Source organism: Sminthopsis crassicaudata, chromosome 6, assembly GCF_048593235.1.
Source record: "Sminthopsis crassicaudata isolate SCR6 chromosome 6, ASM4859323v1, whole genome shotgun sequence".
In the NCBI taxonomy this organism is placed as follows: domain Eukaryota; kingdom Metazoa; phylum Chordata; class Mammalia; order Dasyuromorphia; family Dasyuridae; genus Sminthopsis; species Sminthopsis crassicaudata.
Genome location: NC_133622.1, coordinates 121,779,540 through 121,801,033, shown reverse-complemented (window position 1 = coordinate 121,801,033; position 21,494 = coordinate 121,779,540). Strand labels below are relative to the sequence as shown.

The window sequence follows — 21,494 nt, the reverse complement described above, 5'->3', positions numbered from 1 at the left end:
CAAGATTATACTGGCTAATAACAACTATAATGTATAATATCTTTATTATATTTAACTATAAATGTCAACTTTTTTTCTCTTGAGAAGAAGCATACATGCATGTATACACATGTATAAATACATTTTAAAATAATATGACAATGATAGATGCATCTTTACTGCCCTCATGATCTTTTTTAAACAAAGTTCTATGAATAATCTTAATCATGGAAATATTAAAATTGAAGGCTTATTTTAAATTACATTATCAACAACCAAAGTATTTGAAAAGTTTACGTTGAAGGTTGAACATGATATCTGCAATCTTGTTATATTATGTTTGATTATTAAATACTTTTGTTTAAAAAATAAAGGTAAAATGAGCTAATTGGCTTGAATCTTCACAAAGCTTGAAGGCATTCAAATCAGTTTACTAAATTTTCTTCTTTGTCCAATTTATTAATATAGTAATTATTATTTAAGATCAGTAATGTATGGCTACAGTTTCCAAGAATAACAGACCAGCAAGGAGGGTAAAAGTTCCTAGTCATACCCTTCCCATCACTTAGAAATCCAACACAAGTTCTACTTGAAACTGAACTATATTTCTTTAATAAGTGATAAAGACCTTTTGGATCTAAAGTATTGTAAACAGGACATTGGAACAGCTATATGGTACAGTGAATAGAGCACCAAGTACCAAGGCCTAAAGTCAGGAAAACTTATCTTCAAGAATTCAATCTGGCCTCAGACACTTCCTTAGCTATGTGACCCTGGGCAAATCACTTAACCTAATTTCCTGATATATAAAATAGGCTGGAGAAAGAAACAGCAACTCACTCAAATATTTTTGCCAAATAACTTCCAAATGGGGTCAGAGTTAGACAAGACTGAAGCTACTGAACAACAAGTAGAGTGCCAGAGAGACTGCATGGCAAGTAGATAGTTGCCTTGAAGTCAAGACTGAAGTTCTGGCCCCAACTCTGACTCCACTGACTTGAGTGACCCCCAGCAAATTAAACTCTCAGTAGCCCAGGGAACTCTCTAAAATGCAGATTTACACAGAACTTACTAATCTATATTGGGAGGAATTGTTTGCTCACCAGGTAACTTACACCAAGACTCATCCTTCCACTTCTACACTGTTCTTCTAAATAAAGCAAAAAGCAGATATAATCAATGAGAAAGCCAGATTTGGTTTGCTAATTTTTCTTCATGGAACATTCCAGAATTCTGTGTTATTGTTTTTCAAAGAAAATTAATTTTCTTTTAATCTATTTCTCAGGTTTTACCTGACATGATGGCAGCATGTGAGCCAGGACAATTCCAACGTGTCCCTATAAAAGGCAAAGAGTAAAGATGTTAATATTTGTCCCTGGAGCATTTGAACATTCTGAGATGGCTTATTCCCAAAAAAAAGAGTCCCCCCCCCCAATTATTTACTATGCACTTAACATTAAACATTAAAACCAAATCAACATACATTTACAACTATTTACACTTCAAAATAAATTTCTACATGTGTTTTCAGTCCTGTATTAGACATTTAGATTTGCTTGTATTTCTTTGCAATGACAAATGAAAAGCATTTTTTCCCCTTTTATGATTATAGTCAAAAGAATTTATTCCCAGTAACAGAATGTCAAGGGATAAGTTTTTTTGTGAATTTAGTTCAAGATTTTGATTATCCTCTGCAAAGATACAGCAAATTTGCAATTCCACCAGCAACTCATGCATACACATGATTATAATCATATCAGCAATGGCCTTTTGTTGCTCGGTTATATTTTGCTTATTGGATGAGTGTGAAGTATGATGCCTCAAGGCTATTTTAATCTGCATGTCCCTAATTATTGGTGAGGCTGAGTCTTTTTTCAAATTATATCTTTTTTCATGAATTGTTTTCAGATCCTTTAAACATTTACACAATGGTGACTTAGTACTGCCATTGATATTTGTTGCCAGACTCCTAGAATTTTAGATAAATTTTTATCTCATATTTGCTACAAAAATAGTCCTCAAATACTACTTTTCTTTTGCGTTTGATTATATATTTGTTTTGAAGAACTTTGCTTTTTTATGTAATCATTCATATTTCTTATCCTCAACAATTCCTTTTACTTATTTAATAGTTACAATTTTGTCCACTTTCTAGAAATGAAATGTGGCAATTGAAACATTTCATATTCTTCCTGTTCATTTAATTATGTCCAATTCTTTTATCTACTATTTTTAAGCTACTGTAACATATAGTATGAGGTAACAATCCAAATTTATATCTTGCTATACTGATGCTCAGTTTCTCTAATATTTATTTAAATAATGAATCCCTCAGTTTACTATTTCAGTAAGTATTAATCTTTTACTAGTATTTTACCTTTCCTGCTTGTCTTTTTTTTTTTTGGGGGGGGGGGGCGTCTAATATCTATGAAAACTGCTTTCTCCAAAATTTTAAATTATGGTTTAAAGTCTGGAAAGGCAACTCCACTTTCATCTCATCTTTCCAATATCCCAATTAACCTTGACATGCTTGCTTGCCTCAGTTTCAGGAAGCTACAGATTGCTTGCTCCCTTACATTAATAGAAGGCAGCTCCTCACCTCTTCAACAAATCCTATCTAAGACACTCACTAGCTCTCTGGCTCTGGCCAAATCACTCAATCTTTCTAAACTTCAGTGTTTTTTTTTAATCTGTAAAACGAGGGCACTAGATTGGATGGCACTTTTTATCTCTACATGGATTATCCTTGGATTCTCTAGCTTTCTCCCTATCAGTTTTGGGGGAACAGAGACCAGTTATCTGAGTAGATTTAGTGGCAAGAGAAAAGCTGCATCATGGAGATAATTCTGGTAGCTCTTCTAAGTTGGCTAGTGCTTGTTTTAGTTTTTTTCTTTCCATGGCCTTACTCTTTGACATTTTCCTTTCAATCATTCTAGAAATAAATCAGAATTCACTCTTGACTCCACTTGGCTCTGAAAGGTGAGACTTTTGCCTTTTCTTGTTAGGAATCAGGCCTCCAGACTAGTTTTTGCAGTATCCTCACCATTCTTTTGTAGGACTGTCTCCTCCCCCTTTCAAACATCATTTTATGTAAGTCTTATTTAATTAGAATATAAGCTGTTAGAGACTGAGGACTTTTATGTAATTTCCAGCATTTAGTATAGCACTTGGCACATAAGAGCTTACCAAACGCTTTAGCTATCTACTAATCTACTTTTGTCTTGGTTGTGCTCCTAGAGCTTTTTGGAGGGACAGCTATGAACTGGTTCTCTAAATTGTGGTCCTTCTGCCTGCCTGTGACAGTCAATATTATATTGGATTCAATGTAATTGCACATGTTTAGGATTATGCTTAAACAGTAGACAAAAATGGGGGAAGAAAAAAGAAGGTGAATAGAAAAGATCCATTACCCCACCACTGCAAAAATCCACAACTATGTCACTAGGTTTGACAATATTTGTCACAATAGCAACCAGGTTGTTTAATTGTTGCTGCTTTCGCAAAGCACGTTCAGTGGACATCTTGCCTGGAAATGACAAAAAGGAAAGAATGCAGTCACTGGACATTGTAAAGGGAGAAGAAGGCACAAATAAAATCTTACAGAATTAAGTGACATATTCTAAGACAATGGTGACTAAATATAAGCAGTCAATGAACTATGGAGAGAGAAAATTAAATGATCTCTACAGGAAAAAGAAGAGTAGAAGGGAGTTCAGAAAAAGGGAAGAGATAATAAGCAGGAAGATTTTGTTAATTGTAGTCAATTTATTATACATTAAAAAAAATCCTCAAAACCATAGAATCTGTCTACAAAACTGTTTACAATTTGCTTATAGTTAAGTTTGTGATTAAAAAAAGAAAATCTTACTTAAAAAACAAAGAAATTAAACGACAACCAATTTGTAAATCAGATTTTGAATCTATTTCTAATTTTCTTTTTAAATTCATCATTGGCTATGAGCAAATGACTTTAGTGGAAAGGAACTAATAACAATGATGAGGTAACATGATGAGTAACAGGGAACCAAATAATTGAGGTATATACCTCAATAGGATTAACCGAGGTCTAGTGGCAGGATTGGGGTACAGGGAGTCACATGGAGCTCCTCTGCAACCCGTCATGATTCAGCATAAGGATACAAAGTTAAATCAGGTCTAGTGGCGGCGAGAGTCCCCTGTAAATGAATTTATAGGCCGAAAACCTAGATGGGTAAAAACAAGGTTTATTGCCAGGTTTGGAAGCAAGGTTAAGTCTGGGAAGTAAAAGGCATTAGATAGAGGAAGATATACACCGAAAGCCGTGGGACAGAGAGTCTCTGATGCAAAGCATCTTTGAACTCTCTGACTAAAGGACGACTCCACCTTTGATGCCTTTATCTGCTTGAAGAAGCATATGGACGGAGCTCAGGTTGATTCCTAGAAGACCAGATTTTTGGTGGGCTTTTCAGATAAGGAAGAAACTGTTTTGGGGAAACCTGAGCAGATAGTTGGGGGTTGGGTACAAGCCCAAACTGGTTCAGATACTGATCTCTCCCCTTGGGGTTTTGACCAGATCTTGTAAATCAAAGATCAGTCCCAAACAAAGGTAGATCAGACAAGGAATCTTAAAGGGGGCTACGCAGGCATCAACAACAAGAGAAAAAGAAAGATACATAATGTCTTATAAAGAAGCAGAGCAATGGTTGTGAATTAATCAGTAAATAAAAAATTATTAAGCATTTATGTTCCAGATACTATGTTAGCACTTGGGGATACAAAAAAAGGTAAAAAGTCCTAGATCTTAAGGAATTCCCCAACTGAGCTAAAAATCAGATAATTCCAAAATTGGAGAGGACCTCTTCAGGATTCTTTTATTTTTTTCCCATTTAAAAATATATATTTTTTTCTAATTACATGTACAGATAATATTCAGCATTCATTTTTGTAAGATTCCAAGTACTAATTTTTAAAAATCATCATTTTAAACAGCATTTTATTTTTCCAAATACACGTGATGTAAATCCCCTTTAATCTTTGGAGGGGTGGCCCTGATGTAAACTGTGTTCCCTTTGGGGAGAAGGGTACTCCTTCCTGACTCTCAAATCTTCCCTGCCCTTGGGAGGGGCACACCCTTTCCAGATAACACCCAAGACAAGTAATCTCATTCAATTAGAAATCTCAGCATGGGGCATAGTCAATGCCCCTCTATTAAGTTGCTCAAATTGCTCCCCAGCCCCAGGCCAAGACTAACACAATATAACCAAGGGTTTGTCAACCCATCTTTGCTAAATGCCCTTCTGGATTTAGCCCACTGATGAAGATACTTTCTTCTCAGTGTAAATCCATCTTTGCCAAGTCAGGAATTTGTCCACTAAGAAAGCTGTCTTCTTAGTGTAAATAAATCCTCTTTTGCCATAAACTTCTGGTTTGTGAGTTTTTTCTCAAAGAATCTGTGACATCTGTTGAGGGCGGTAGCCCCTTTGGTATTCTTTGTTTGATCTCCAACTTCCTTTGGGACTTGGGACTTGGACCTTTGATACAAGATGTGGTCAACTAGTTTGGGCTATCTGAGATGGCCAGGGTTTTACATTCTAATCTGCTCAGATAGACCAAATGGCATCAGGAAATTCCTTTTTGGGAAGAGACTTCTGTCTCTACTCAAAAGATAACAAGAGAGTCCTTATCTTAATTTACATCACTCTCAGGAACCTCCCTACATCACTGCATGAAAGAGAGAACGGGAATCTTCTCTTTGCAAATGACCTTGTACCATGCAGCCATTTTGCCCACCGGCTCTCCGGTGTTTCCATTCTAATCAATAAAGACTATGTTTCCATACAGCATTAAGTAGCAAATTCCTTTGCTGCCGAACCCGCCATTGGTTACTTTGGGGAAGGAAGGAGAGAGAGAAAAGGAACAGACCCATCTCTGTTTAGACCACAATTTACTCCTCAATTTACTACTCATCATTTGGTGGCCCGATCTTTCGAGGTAATTTTACTGAGGTAAGCTGGAAATTCTCCCTTTTATAAGCGTGGGCAGATTAAAACCAAAATCCCGGGAAGAATAGTGGTTTTAAACTGTGGGGAGCTGAAAGAGCTCTGGGAATCGTTTGATCTGGGACGCTAGATGCAAATGGATTCTGTTTTTGGGCAGATATTTCCTAAAAGGGGAATATTTGTGGGACCTGACAGAGACGTCTGATCAGGTTGCGCTATAAAAGTGGAAATTTTCGGGCTTGTGTAGTGGTAAGAATGGGGGGATGTAAAACCCTGGCCACCTCAGATAGCCCAAACTAGTTTGACCACATCTTGTATCAAAGGTCCAAGTCCCAAAGGAAGTTGGAGATCAAACAAAGAATACCAAAGGGGCTACCGCCCTCAACAACATCCACCAGAGGGGATCCCTTACCCTCAATTCTGGTACTTAATCACATGCAGATAATTTTCCAACATTTACTTTTGTAAAACCTTGTGTTCCAAATTTTCCTCCCTCCCTCCCCAAGACAACAAGCAATCCAATATAGGTTAAACATGTGCAGTTCTTCTAAATATATTTAGATATTTGTCATGCTGCTCAAAAAAAATCAGATCAGAAGTGAAAAAAAAAAAAAAAACAAACATGAGAAAAAAAGCAAACCAACCACAATAATAAATGAAAATACTATGCTTTGAACCACATTCAGTCTCCACAGTTCTCTCTCTGAATGCAGATGACATTTTCCATCACAAGTCTATTGGAATTGCTTTGAATCACCTCACTGTTAAAAAGAGCCAAGTCAGGGTTCTCTTTTAACTTGCCTCTGAAAATGAATTCTCTCTACAACATATCTAAAAAGTAGCCATCAGATTTCTATATAGAATCTTTCAGGAAGAGGGAACTTAATACTTCCTAAGGCAGTGTATTTCACTCATGGATGCCTCTAATTGAAATTTCCCAGACATGAAACCTAAATTTACCTCTTTACAACTTCTCTGGGGTCCATCTGACAGTCTTTTGAATACTTAAAGACAGCTACCATTCCCCGCCCCCCCCCCCAATAGATCTTTTCTTCTCTAAGTTAAAACATCTCTTAATTTCTTCAACTATATCTTATTTGGCCTGAACTTCATGTTTTTTATCCTTCTAAGGATCTTCTGGCTTATCTTTTAGAAATAACATTGATAACATCCAGGGATGATTCTAATACTTAGAGGCAAAGCCCAGAGAGCCTCTTTATTCCTGGAACCCAAGTCTCAGAATATCTAAGGAATTCTTTACCTACCATATCATACCAATTCATAATGTATGTGTAGCTCAACAAACTTTCCAGGTCTCTTTCATATTATTGCCCAACCAATGTTTCCTTATCTTGTACCTGTCAGGTAAACTTTTTGAACCCAATTAAATTTTGTGGGGAGAAGGAGCAAAAAGGGGAATGAACTGTAATTTCACTGGTATAGACAACTCCTACATAAGAAAATCCCCTTGCTAAAGCAGCTCAGCTTTTGTTCTGCAACTTCTAGGCTCAGTTGACTGGGGCACCGAAAAATTATATGATTTCCCATCCCTAGTATTTGTCAAAGTGGCAATATAGCTTTCTCACTTCTCAAAAATTTGAAAAACATGTTTCCTATACCTTTAGCCAAAGAGTTTATTAAAATTGTTTTAGAACATAATGCCTAGCATAGATTCCTGAGAACCTTCAAGTTGACATCAAAAGCATTTATACTTTGATTTTCAGCCATTTAAACCCATTCAGCTGAATCATTCTAATTTCATTTAGCCTATCCTTTAGCCTGTAGATCCATCTTTTCCATAAAAATGGCATGAAATAACACTTTGTTAAATTATAAGTAAATGGTATCTATAACATTCTTTCATTTACCAGTTTAATGACCTGTCAAAAAAAAGAAAAAAAGAAAAAAAATTATTCTGGCAATATGGTTGGATACAAAGAATCACTTTTTAACTGAATAAAGGTAACGTTAACAATTAATACTGTCCAAAAGCAGAATTACAAAATTTGATAAGAGATGTAAACTGTGAGGGACAGGTGGGACAGGCCAGGTGCAAGACCCCCTTCCCAATTAACTAATCAGAGACATCATCAGGTTCAAAGAGAAAGCATTTATTTAATCCCTGCAAGGAGAGGCCCAGACATACTTGGGAGCCATCCCAGCTCCTCCATGTACTCCTGGAACCTGGACAGTTTTCAGCTTATCCAGGGTTTAAAAGCAAAAGACCGAAGCCTTCTCATTTGATAGACTAAAAGGATATAACCATCCCTGACCAATGATCACCAATGTTGGCTGCCTCCCACAAGTCATGTCACTTTCTGCAACTTCCTGCATCTCCAGGTTCAAAGTTCATCCCTCCAGAGATCAAATGACCTCCCCAAGGTCCCTGCTCTGGGAATAGGGATCATGTGACTCAATACTGAGAATTATTTCATCCAATCAGTCCCATTCAGAAGCAACCTTGGCAATCACCGTTTTCTTATCTATAAAACAAGGGGATTGAATTATGGCCTCAGAAGTATCTTTCAGCTCTAATTCTGTAGAACTAGTTTAGATCATATAGCCCACATAATGCAGTAATGCAATAAGGTAAGGTAATGAACTCCCTTATCACTGAAGATCTTTAAGATGTACTGGTTAGATGACCAGTACTTGTCTGGAATGTTGAAACTTACTAGCATTTACAATACCAAGAGTGGTATTCTCCATTTGGAAACACCTAAACCCAGTCATAAGAATCAAACTGAGCGCGCCTTTCTAAAGTCACTGGTCAAATTAATTAAAACATCAAATGAATGAAATTACTTGACTGCCACAGTACTAACATATTTTTAGTAGTATATATTTACAAAAGAGAGGTTTTTAAGTAATAATAATAAAATGCTTATTTATTAAGTTTTAGTGACTGAAAGGAAAAGAAACAAAATCTTTCTGGAATAAAAATTTTTCAGTAGTATTGATGGGGTTAATAAACCACAACAAAAAGACTCCAAGTCTTTCACAGCTAAGTGGGCCACTGAGGGGGACATTAACAGGAGACTACCTATTTCTGTGTACAATCATAAATCCAAGCTATTCCTTGAGGCAAGCAAGATTATTTTGTCCTTAAGTGGGCCTTTGGTGCAAAGAGCCCAGGCTGAATTACTTATCAAATTCCTAGCATTGATAAAATTATCATGACCCCTTAGTTACTGTATCTAGTTAGGTCAATTTATAGATATCAATCCCTGAAAATATATTTTTTTCTATAGAAGAACTTAGTGGTACCCCACTTCTTTACTAATTCCTCTTAGGAAATTTATGGTCCTTATTAAGCATCATAATAATGGGTTCATTAGGAATTGCCAGCCTTATGGAAGCAAGTTTTCTAGAATCTTGGCTAATTTATGGCATCTTTCCCTTTGTTATGGTATCTTCTCCCCTTTTAATGGCAAGTTCATCTAGGAAGCTTATTCCATGTCTGTCTCCTAGTTAATTGCTAACTCCTTTTTGGAACTTAGCCCTTGATTTGGAGATGGTCTTGTTGTGCCAAGATATTTAGAGACGAGTTGAGAAACATTAATTTTTAATTGGAGAATTTATTGAAGTTAACCGGCCCATGGGATTCGCATCCAAAGCAAGGTACCCAACAAAAGAACATAGGGCTTTTTATAGAGTTTGACAGAAACTACCAAACAGATTAGCTTGCTTCCTTATCTGACATATTTGCAACTATTGGTTAAGGGAATACATAAAAGACCTGGGCAGGGAGACAGAAGTCTGGCATGAGATTTCCCCTGCTAATGTTACGCAGGAGAGAGAAGAAAACCAGTACAAAAGAGGTTTGGGATTGCTGGGTCATTTTACATTCTCAAACCCAGTTTTCCTGGGAGGGGGAGGGGAGGTTAAAGCTCCTAAGGACAAATGCAGATTGGTTAAAAATCAAGAAGACTTGGGGCAGAACAGGGGTGTACAATAAAAGACCGCAGGTCTTGGAAGCATGGGAAGCCAACAATCAAAAAAAATTAGGTCTGTGGCCAAATATATTGTCCAGCAAAATTATCTATAATATTGAATGAGAAAAAATGGACATTCAACAAACTTGCAGATTTTCAGGACTTTCTATCAACCAAATTCGAATTTAATAGAAAATCTGACATATAAAAGAGCCAATATCAAAGATCCAAACTTAATAGAAAATCTGATATGTAAGAGCCAATATCAAAGATCAATTTCAAGGAACTTGACATGGACAAATTGTTTATGTTTTTCACATGGAAAATATATATCATATATTTAAGATCGGCATCAACTACAGTATAACTCAAAAGAAAGATTGGGGCAGAGTTAAGGTAAAAATAGTAATCATGTTATACAAATAAGGTACAGAGGAAGAACAGATACAGAATTATTAAAGTGCGGAGGAGGGCTTGTAATTCTGAAAAACTCACATCAGAATGAGTTAAATAGGAATGCAACATATATTCCATGAAGGATATAGCATCCTCCAAAATCTAGAAGGAGGATTGGGGTGGAAATAGCAAAAGGTGAGGGAAAAAGACAGGGGAGATATCCATGGTTGGGAGAAGTTAAGTAATAGTAAGGCAAGATAAGGAGCAGAATTAAAGCAAAAAGTTATCAGGGATAGGAAAAATATATGTGAATGTCTGTGTATGTGGGGTATCATGTATTCATGAACACCCATGAACACAATTTCTTCTACTAATATGTATACTTTCTTGAACTGATAATTTGTTGTTATATATTTTGTATCCTCCCTGATGTTCTGCTGGGCACAAGACAATGTCTTCTTTTGTTTTGTTTTGTATTCCTTTTCTATTTTTCTTATTGTTTATTTAAAATAAAATAAATTAAAAAACAAAAAAAGTTTAAAAAAAAGAAAAAGAAAAAGAAAATAAAATGCTTCAATCTATATTCAATTTCCATAGTTCTTTCGCTGGATGGGGATGGCACTTTCCATTCCAAGTATATTGGAATTGCCTTGAATCACTGCATTGTTGAGAAGAGCAAAGTCCATTAGAGTTGATCATTACAGACAATGGAGTACAGTAATGACAATGATGGATCAAAGGCTATGCATAACTTTGTAGCCCTTTGGGTATAGTTTCAAATTCTCTCTAGAGTGGTTGGCTCATTTCACAGCAAAAGTTATTTATCAGAGAATCTCAAACATGTCCTAGCTTGTCTTCACAAGCAATTTAGAATTATTTGAAATTAATTTTAAATTAAAAACCAAATCCAATGCATTTCTTCTGCTAAGGTAGTACATCTACATGGAAGGAATCCATCCAGAAAAGTAAGGAATCTACTGGAATACTTTCCTATCTTTAAACATCTGAAATTTATAAGTTTATGCAAGATGACAAAGTAGTCACTTTTTTTTTTGCCAGAAAGATGCTGCTAAGAAATACAGTAGCTAGATATCCAGATCATTATCTAAAAGTGTATCTTTGTTACAATGCTTTTTTGCCCTCAAAGTCTAAATTTCATAAATATTATGAAACTGATGGAAATTTGAATATAGCCTTTGAAAAATTTCAATGAGTTAGGAAAAAATATACTGAGATTTGGTATTTATTTCAAAAAGTGATTTTCTATTTTTATTATTGTACTAATATCCTGGAAACCAATTATAAACACAGGAATCAAGAGTTATAAATCATTTATAGTTTAGCTAAAATGCTAATTTCTGTATGTGTTTGCAAAAAAAAAAAAAAAAAGAAAGAAAACAATCTGATATTGATGCAAACTATTTCCCCCTGATCTCTGGTGGGGGTGGACCTACATTGGAGAAACCCTAAAATATCAAACCCTCCTGGCCTGGGGCAAAAGCATCACCCTTTATTGAGTTAAAAATTAGTCCCTCAAATTCACCTGGAGATTGGTCCCTAGTTCTGGGCCACAAAAACCCAATATAACCAAAGGCTGAAATCCCAAAACTTTGCTAAAAATCCTAACAGGATTTGGCCTGCTGAGAAGTTATTTCTCAATGTAATAAACCCTTTTTTTTTTTTTTTTTTTGCGCCACAAACCTTGCCTTTTGGGATTGTAAATTCTTTTGTAAAGTCTGCAACACTAGCCAGAGGACCTCATTGCTGTTTGGGTATCTCTCAACCTTCACTTCTCACTCCTTAACAATATAATTCAAAATTTTGATAAAATTATTTTACATGTTCTGTGATATGTCATTCTGCCCACAACAGAACATTTTCCTTGATCAAAGCATTGGAAATCTAGGGGCAGCTAGGTGGCGCAGCAGTGGATAGAGCACCAGCCCTGAATTCAGGAGGACCTGAGTTCAAATCTGGTCTCAGACACTTAACACTTCCTAGCTGTATGACCTTGGGCAAGTCACTTAACCCCAGCCTAAAAAAAAAAAAAAAAAAAAAAAAAAGCATTGGAAATCTAGATGTTTAAACTATTTTAATGCTGTTCAGACACTGTCTTTACCTATTCCCCCCCCCCCAAAAAAAAGATGGGATTTAGAAAGTAGGTTTCTAGCTAGAAAAAGAGATATGCTGAAACACTAGCAAAATTTTTCCAAAACATCAAATAAGGCAATGAAGTTCTTCATGGCCTGACTGAACAATGGAGTTGTGACTTATACTGTGCTGAGCTGCCAGAACCAGAGCTCCAGCCAATAATGCAAGGCTCAGAGTAGATAGTTTTGATCTATCTATCTACCTATCTATCTACTTATCCATCTGTTTGTCTCTCTCTCTTTTAGCTTCAAGCCATAAATTACCTTGCATGATGTAATTTACTTTTACAAGGAGAAAGATACAAATTAGACTTGGAAAGTAAAGGTTTTTTTGACTGTTGTCCTTTTCAAACATTTCTTTGTGACTCTATACATGAAAAAGTTCTTTGAAAATTTTAGATATAATGAAACAAATAAAAATTACAATTACTAAAATGAAATTGATGGAGGGAATCCTGAAACTGTACTCTGTCACTTTGAGGGGGAAGCCATGGGGTGAATCTTGAGAAACTCCCCTTGAACTCTAGAGAAACTCTCCTCTTTGAGAGACCCGCCTCAGGGAATCAAGATAAAGTGGCTTTGTTCTCTTATCTTGGTGAGACTAGCTACACCCTCTACTGAGTAGCGGTACCCTCAATTGAGTTAAAAATTAGTCCAGGACCACTCTTACTTAGCTTGAATTTAAGTGGTTCTCATTCAACTGGAAATCTAGGCCTGGGGACAGCGACACCATTGAAGGAATTTCATTCAATTGATCTCTTATAAAAAAGGCAATTTTAAACTCATAATTTGCAGAGACCTGAGGCAGGACTATGGCTTGTTAAGGAATCTCTCTCTCTTTGGCATACTGCCTACCAGGACTCCTGCCCGCCGTGAAGACATTCTCTTCTCAAAGATAACCCCTCTTTATTCCTCTGCCAGGATTCCTCTGCTAGGACCTTTATTTCACTGCCAGGACCTTGTCACTATGAAGTCTGACTTCTCAGTGCCAATAAACTTCCTTTTTGCCACTAATATTTTGGGTTCATGAATTCTTTCATGTTGAACCTACGCCGACCAGAAGGGGATTCTCATACCTCAACTCTCTGCAGCACTGCCACTAACCGCATTAAAATGACTTTTAAATTTTTTAAAAAAGATTCTGGAAGAACTACAGAAACAAGACTAAGAAAAATGCAGACTTAATCATACTAATTTGGTAGATTTTGTGTGTGAATAGTTGAGAAAAGCTGTCTTAAATGTGCCACTTGAATTAATATTTTATAAGACAGGCAGAAGAAAGAGGTGTCAGTAAAAAAAAAATTAAAAAAAGAAACTGTAATGAATGGTACTGTTTGTGAATGCTGTCTCATCCACAACATTAACAAAGATTAAAGTTAGCATATTTTTTAAATGGATTTTATGGAGTCATGGATAGGGAGCTCTAGAGCTCTTATATGTGAACTTCAGCTAGTCACCAATCTGATTTTCTGTGTTTGAAAGTTATGCATAAAATGGGCATTCTCAAATAGGTAACTATCTCTTTGAGATTACATAATCAAGTCTAAAATATTTATCTATTAAGACAGTTTAATTTCTATAGAAAATGCACAAAGTGCTACCATGTAGGATTATAGGATTATAGAGTTGGAGCTCAAAAGGATCTTTGAGGTCATCTAATCCAGTTCTATCATTTAAGAGACTACGAATTTGAATGAAATGGACAGTGCTAGCTAAATGTCTTCATTATTTTATAAACAGTCACCAATTTGGCCTTAAATTGATAATAATCTTAAAAACTATGGTCTTCTTGAATTTTTTATTTTGTTTTATTTTGTTAACAATGAGGTGATTCAGACCAACTGCAATGGTCTTATCACAACATAGTATTTTCACTTTTTTGTTGTGCATTTTGTTTTCTTTCTCATTTCCCCCCCCTTTTTGATCTGATTTTTCTTGTGCAGCATATTTGTGAAAATATGTATAGAGGAACTGCACATATTTAACATACATGATCACTTGCCCACTGGAGGAAAGGGTGGGAGAGGGAGGGAAAAAATTAGAACACAGGGTTTGCAGGGGTGAATGTCAAAAATTATCCATGTATATATTTTGAAAATAAAAAAAGCTTTAATTAAAAAAAAAATAGTATAGTCAACAACTTTACCAAGTTTACCTTATTTATGTATTTTTGGAATGATTATCAAAATTCAATTATAAAATATTTAAAATTTTCACACATTTTAACTTTTCTCATACAAGGTAAGGAAGTATGTTGTGTGTGATTACAACAGAATTTAAGAGACACATTTTCAAAAAAGTCAGGTTTTTAGCTACTAAAAGGTAGACAAGTAAGATACACTAATCCCTTTAAATTAATATCAATAAAAAGCAAACTTATTATATTTATCAAAATGAAAGGGCCCAAGACTATAAAATCAGAAATTTCACTGCTATAATATATTTTATCTGAGTCATTATTTTTCCAAATTCTTTATATCCATGCAAAATAACTACATTGATTTTCTAATACAGTAGCAAAATACAGTACTGTTAGAAACATTTCACTTTGAAATTATAGAGGTGGGGGAGCAGGTAAGTGGCATCAGCCCTGAAGTCAGGAGGACCCGAGTTCAAATCTGGTCTCAGATACTTACCACTTCCTAGCTGTGTGACCCTGGGCAAGTCACTTAACCCCAATTGCCTCACCAAAAAAAATTATAGAGGTGGTACAACTGTATACTACAATCATTTTAGAATAGAACTACTTCTAATAGAACTACTCCTATATAAGATTGTACCATGGGTCTGATTGAATTGGGAGAGTACAATTAAATTTTAATATACATAAAAGGTGCTCAAAAATATAAGCCGAACAAATGAATGAAGATCATGCTTAAAGAATGTCTCTATGTTTATATCTTTACCTCCTGCCTTCATATGTACAGTGATATCATGTAAGTATTAAAAGCAAGCTAAGACATGTTTCTAGAGATTTAAGAAGATAGCTACTACGCAAAGATTCCAAAGAGGTTTGGATAAGGGCACCGATAGGTTAACAGATTTGCTCAGGGTCAGACAATATATATGCCAGAGGTAAGACAAACTCTTGTCTTCCTGACTTCAAGGCCAGCTGTCTAACTATCATGTACATCAGGCTGCCTCACTATAACATTTTAGATACTGATTAAAAGAAGAATGATATATATATAATTCTAGTGTGAAACCCAAACACAAATTCCTGAAATTTACCAAAATAGAGTAAAGAGTGAGAAAGAAAACTTCTAGTATGTTGGAGAATGCCACAGGAGATCCTGCCAAAGGAGATTCTTATAGGCTTTACTTATGGTGAACATGAAGATCTTAAATCATTTTATTTCTGCATTGGGACTTTTAAACTAGAACTCAGAAACTTAGTGACAACAAATTTCATTTCAACAATTTCATACACACATTTTCATCACTAGTAGTTGTTTCTTCCCTTTCTTCTGAGAAGCAATTGTGCAAAATATTTACAAAACATAAACTTTACCTTTTTTTTCTGCATTATTTATTACAGTTTTTCTCTGTGTTTAGGCTACACAATAAAAGAAATTAATTCACCTTTGGGAAACTCATTGACTTTTTCAGCACTTTAGGATAATATTTTGTGAGTTAAAGAAATAAGTAGCAACCTAATGTGTGGGAAAAGGATGAAGAACTTACAGATTCTAAAGTAAACCAAGCCTATAGGCCTCAGTTATGGCTTCTCCAGAGTCATGTGATTTTAGATAAGACCTGGACTACATCCCATTGTCTAACAGAAGAAGCTATATATCACCTTGTCTACTATATTTCACTGACCAACTAGGGGAACAGTAGACTTATGTGACCAATCACAACATATAAAGGGTGGGATTTTGGAGGTTCTTTGTCTAAAATGTATAAAAGCTGTAAGCATTTTCAAGGCTCTGGCCGTATCCTGCTGTGAAATTTGGCTCACAGACCAGGATGGGGTCCGCTTCTTGAGATTCTAATAAATAATTCTGCTTTCTATGAGTGATCTCTGAGTAGTCAATTTGGGTAGGTCTTCTTGTTCCAAACACTAAGAAACTCTAGATGTGAAAGCTTAAAAAATCATATACTTTTTTTGGCAAGGTTTTGGTTTTTAAAAGATTGGAAAAGCTAATTTTTGTAAAGTTTTAAGGAGGGGAGGAGTTGTTATCGATGGTAACTTACAGTTCTAAATGTCACTCAGTTATCAAACCTTTTTTAAGAGCTTATAATGTGCCAGACCCCAGGATAAAAGCTGGGGTTACAAAAGTTCAAAGTAAGACAGTCCTTAGGGAGCTTGCATCTAATGGAAGAGACAACAAATGAATAGATGGCTACATACAAGACATTTGTAGAGTTAATGTGGGGTAATACTGGAAGAAAAGATGTGAATAGCTGGGGGAACAAGGAAAGGCCTCGGTAGAAGTTTGGCTCTGAGCTGAATCTTGAAGAAAGTCAGGAAAGCTGGAGGGAAGAGAGAGAACATTACTGGCACAAATAAGTCTATTGTAGTTGATCATTGCACAATCTTGTTGTTATTGTACATAATATTCTTCTGATTCTGCTCATTTCACTTAATGGCAATTTATGTAAGTCAGTTTTTTTCAATAGTTTTTTTATTTGTACAATTACATATAAAGATAGTTTTTGACATTCACTTTTGTAAGATTTTGAATTCCAAATTTTTTCTCCTTCCCTCCCTTACTTTCCCCTTCCCCAAGATAGCAAGCAATCTGATACAGGCTGTATAATAATTTAAAATACATTTCCATATTAGTCATGTTTTGAAAGAAAAATCAGAACAAGAGGGAAAAAACATAAGAAAAAAAATGGAATGAGTATGCTTCCATCTGCATTTAAATTTCATATCTCTTTATCTGTATATGGATGACATTTTCCATCATAAATCTATGTTGGATAGTTGTATTGCTGAGAGTAAGTCTATCAGAGTTGATCATCGCACAATGATCTCCTGGTTCCTTTCACTTCAATCAGCATTAGTTTTATGTTAAGTCTTTCAATGTTTTTCTGAAATCTGCCTGCTCATCATTTCTTACAGCACAATAATATTCTATGACATTCATCTCCCACAACTTGTTTAGCTGTTCTCTAATTGACATCCCTTCAATTTCTAGTTCTTTGCCACCACAAAAAGAGCTGCTATTAATATTTTTGTACATATAGATTCTTTTCCTTTATTTATGATCTCTTTGGGATACAAACTTAGTACTGGTCTTGCTGGATCAAAGTCAAAAATTTTATAGATGAAAGGATGCTAAGAACTAGAGCTGGAAGGGAACTGAGAAGCATGTCATGACAAACAAACAAACAAAAGCCTTATATACAAGCAGCCTTATGATGACTCCTAGCTCAATAAATGAGACTAAAAATTGTTGTTGCTCTCAAGAACTGACAATACAACATTCACTTTGGAGTCACTTATCTTTAAGGAGGGCCACAATCTTGTGCCTGAATTTTCTTTTCCTTATATATACTAAATATGGGGATTATTGCATTGGTGACCCCCATGTGGTATATAGAATCAGAGCAACAATGCATAGTGGAAAGAATATTTGACATGAACCAGAAGACTTAGATTCAAATCAGAGCTCTGTTTTTGCTACCTATTTGTTTGACTTTAGGCAAATTACTTAAATATTTCTTATCTGGAAGAAAAGGAAAAAAAAAATAAAAAAGGGGGAAGACAGGCCAAGTTGATCTCCTAGGTCCTTCCAACCCTAAATATATAATCTTATTATCTTACTGAACAACAGATTTAGAGCTGAAAGGCAACCTCCTTACTTTGAATATTGTTAAATTTATTTTCTTTTGAATTTTTACTTTTTAAAGACTGGCTTCCTCCTATCTCACCAAGGCTGGAACTACTCACAGGATTGATACACTCTGACCAGCCTTTGATCTTCTCCAGTCTAGGTAACTCCTGATCTCTCTCCTGTTTCTGGGGGCTCAGAATAATGGTGCCATACTTAAGTGTGGATACTGACTGGCTTAATCCATTCCAGCCCAGAACACTTAAGCTTTCTCAATATCAGGGATTAAAGAATGGACCCCTAAGTCAGAGTTCAAATCATAGCTTAGTACAGAATTTGGGCTTAAATGGATCTCAGAGACCAAACAGTCCAACTTCCTCATTTTTACAGATGTGAAAACTCAGGTCTATGATGATGGAGTGATGCTCATGGTTATATATATAGTTATCGGTTAGATCTAGGATTTGAACTCAACATCTTTGCCTCTAAACACACTATGGCAGAAGTAACAACTTAAACTACAACTAGCAGGAACATTATTTGATTAAAAATGTATAAAACTTTTGTGTAGGAACTTTTAAAGCATTGATTTTGTTTATGTATGCCCTTTAGAACAGTCACTCTAGTTAATGGTCCCAAGCTCCTAGGATATATTAAAGATGCTCAAAATGATTATAGTAAAACTTCACTATTCTTGCTGCTGGAAAGATACCCTGCTATTCTATGCATTTAGGTTTTATTGAAGATCAAATCTGGTCTCCCAAATGCGTAGTTATATGTAATATATGTTTTTTATAACATGCAGAGCCTGTAACATACTTTCTATTTCCTAACAGCAGGAATAATTGCTACTGTGATTCTGACACTTCAGTCTTAAATAGAGGAATTTTTGTGATTATTTAAATTATTTTCTCCAAAAATTTTAATTATGGAAATGTCAATGATTTTATTTTAACTTTAACCATTTTTACAAATATTTGTGATGAGCAAAGTTGAAGAATCTACTTTAAAATAACTTTGAATTGAATATAAATTAATAAAATAAATTAATATTAAAAATAAATGGGTCTCATCAGAGTTACTGTACTGTGTGTCATAGGTAGAATCAGAAAGACTTGAGTTGAAACCCTGCCTGAGGCAAAATTGGTGACGTTGGGGGCAAATCTCTTACTTTCCCTATGCCCTACACCTAACTTTCCTCATCTGTAAAATGGAGATAATAATAGAAAAACTCCCAGCATTTTTATAAAGATCAAATAAGATAATGTATGTTATTCTACAAACCTAAAAGTTTCAATAATGATTCTCACAGTCACAATATAAGCGATTTTGGCAGGGACCTTCAAAGCTTTGAAAACATAGACATGAACAATCCCCCTTACAACATAATTGGTAATTTGGTTCAACAAACTCCACAAATGTTCATGAAGCACTTAGTAAAATGCCAGGTACTTTGCTTTGGGATACAAAGAAAAAAAACTCCAACCAGTCTATGTTTTCTGGAAGCTTACTTTCGACTAAATGCAAGTTATCATCTCACCTTCATCAGAAGGCCTCTTCTCAGAAGGAAAACCACTACTTAAAATAATCCATTCTACTTTGGGACAGCTATCATTGTGGGGAAATTTCTCTATCAAAATTGTGCTTCTCTAAAATTTCCACCCAAGGTTCCTGTTTTTGCTCTCTGGGGCTAAGCAAAACATATGTCCTTTCCTTTTCCACATGAAAACCTTTCTTCAAATACTTGTTATCATGTCTCTCTCTTCTCCAGGCTAAACCTGTTCTATTTGTAATAGATTCTGATATCTAACAGTGTTAAGGCTTTTATCCTGTTTGCCTAGCTCTGGGTATTCTCCAATTTATTTATAGCCTCTGAAAATCAGATACCCAGAACATTATTCCTCAAGCCAATAGTCAACTAGTTCAATCCATCCCTAAGGAAATTACCCATTAAATATACTTGACAAATAGTCATCCAGCTTCTGCTTTAAAACTTTTTCAGAGCAGCCCTCTTCACTTTGGGGCAGCTGTAATTTGGGGGATGTTTTTCCTGACCTTAAGTCTAAATTTTCCTCTGCCAACTTCTACTGCATTTACTCTCTGTGGTCACACAAAGCAACTGCAACCCCTCTTTTACATGATAAACTTAGAAGACATAGACAATGATCATATTTTCTATGTCTTTCTTCTTTAGTCTAAACCTCCTCAGTTCTTTCAATATATGCTCAATATGACACAAATTCAAAACTATTCACCATTTTAGTTATTCTAATCTGGACACCCTTGAGAGTATCAATATAAAAATCAACACTGATTTTTTAATTTTAAAAAATGAAAATAAAAAATAAATTTTAATTTAAATTAAATCTTCTAATTTAAATTGGAGTAAACACAGAACTAAACACAATAGTCTAGACATGGTTTGACTAGGGCAAGAGTAGAGAGAGATTATTACTTTCTTATTCCTGGAAGGAGTGCTTCTCTTAATGAAGGGCAAGATTATGCTAACTTTTTTCACTGCCACATCACATTTCCAGATCTCTGAGAACTTCACTGGAGATCTCTTGTCAGGTGACATGAACCACTGATGCCTTTCTCTTTGAGTCTGGTCATTCAACTCGTTCTGAATCGATTTAATTGCATTATTATCAAGTCTGTATTTCATTTTCTCCACAAGAACATTACTTGATCTAAACACTGACTAAAACATCGTTGACTATATCTATAGCATTCTCCTGATGTCTAAGCATAGAAATGCCATCAGAAAAGGAAAGAAAAAACTTTTGTGTGGGTTGACTTGTTCTTGATGAAGCCATTCTGGCTCTCTGAAATTGCTGTTTCATTAGCTACCACTTTGATTCATTCTATAATTTTTCCAGGAATTAAAACTATACTTTAGAAATGGATTCACTACAGAAAATACTATATATATATATATATATATATATATATATATATATATATATATATATATATATATATATATATATATCGCTTATGGGATTTAACTGGAGAATAAGTGAAAACTTAACATTAACATGATCAAGTTAATAGAGGAAATAAACTTTAATAGAATTTCCTCTAATAATGGTTTATACTTGTATAATAGCTAACTTTTAAAATTAAGGTTGGAGGTCCATTGAATAGAAGCACGGATCAGGGTTGGTTCTTAGGCATAAATGAAAAGTGTTTTGGACATTCACCATGTCCTTTATTACAACATCCTTGTCACCTTCTGAGCCTCCTTTCTCATTTCTTACCTATGCCAGCATA

At 35.1% G+C, this 21,494-nt stretch overlaps 1 protein-coding gene across 5 annotated transcripts in view; it reads right to left on the bottom strand.

Moving 5' to 3' along the window:
* The window catches only part of GSTCD (glutathione S-transferase C-terminal domain containing), a 168,406-nt gene that overhangs the window by 43,357 nt on the left and 103,555 nt on the right, over positions 1–21,494 (bottom strand). For all 5 annotated transcript variants that reach the window (XM_074273908.1, XM_074273911.1, XM_074273912.1 and 2 more), the window contains 2 exons: positions 3,390–3,505; positions 1,272–1,316 (listed from right to left, as the gene is read on the bottom strand). In XM_074273908.1, coding sequence (XP_074130009.1) covers positions 1,272–1,316; positions 3,390–3,505 — 161 coding nt within the window. The remainder of the gene's footprint in view (positions 1–1,271; positions 1,317–3,389; positions 3,506–21,494) is intronic.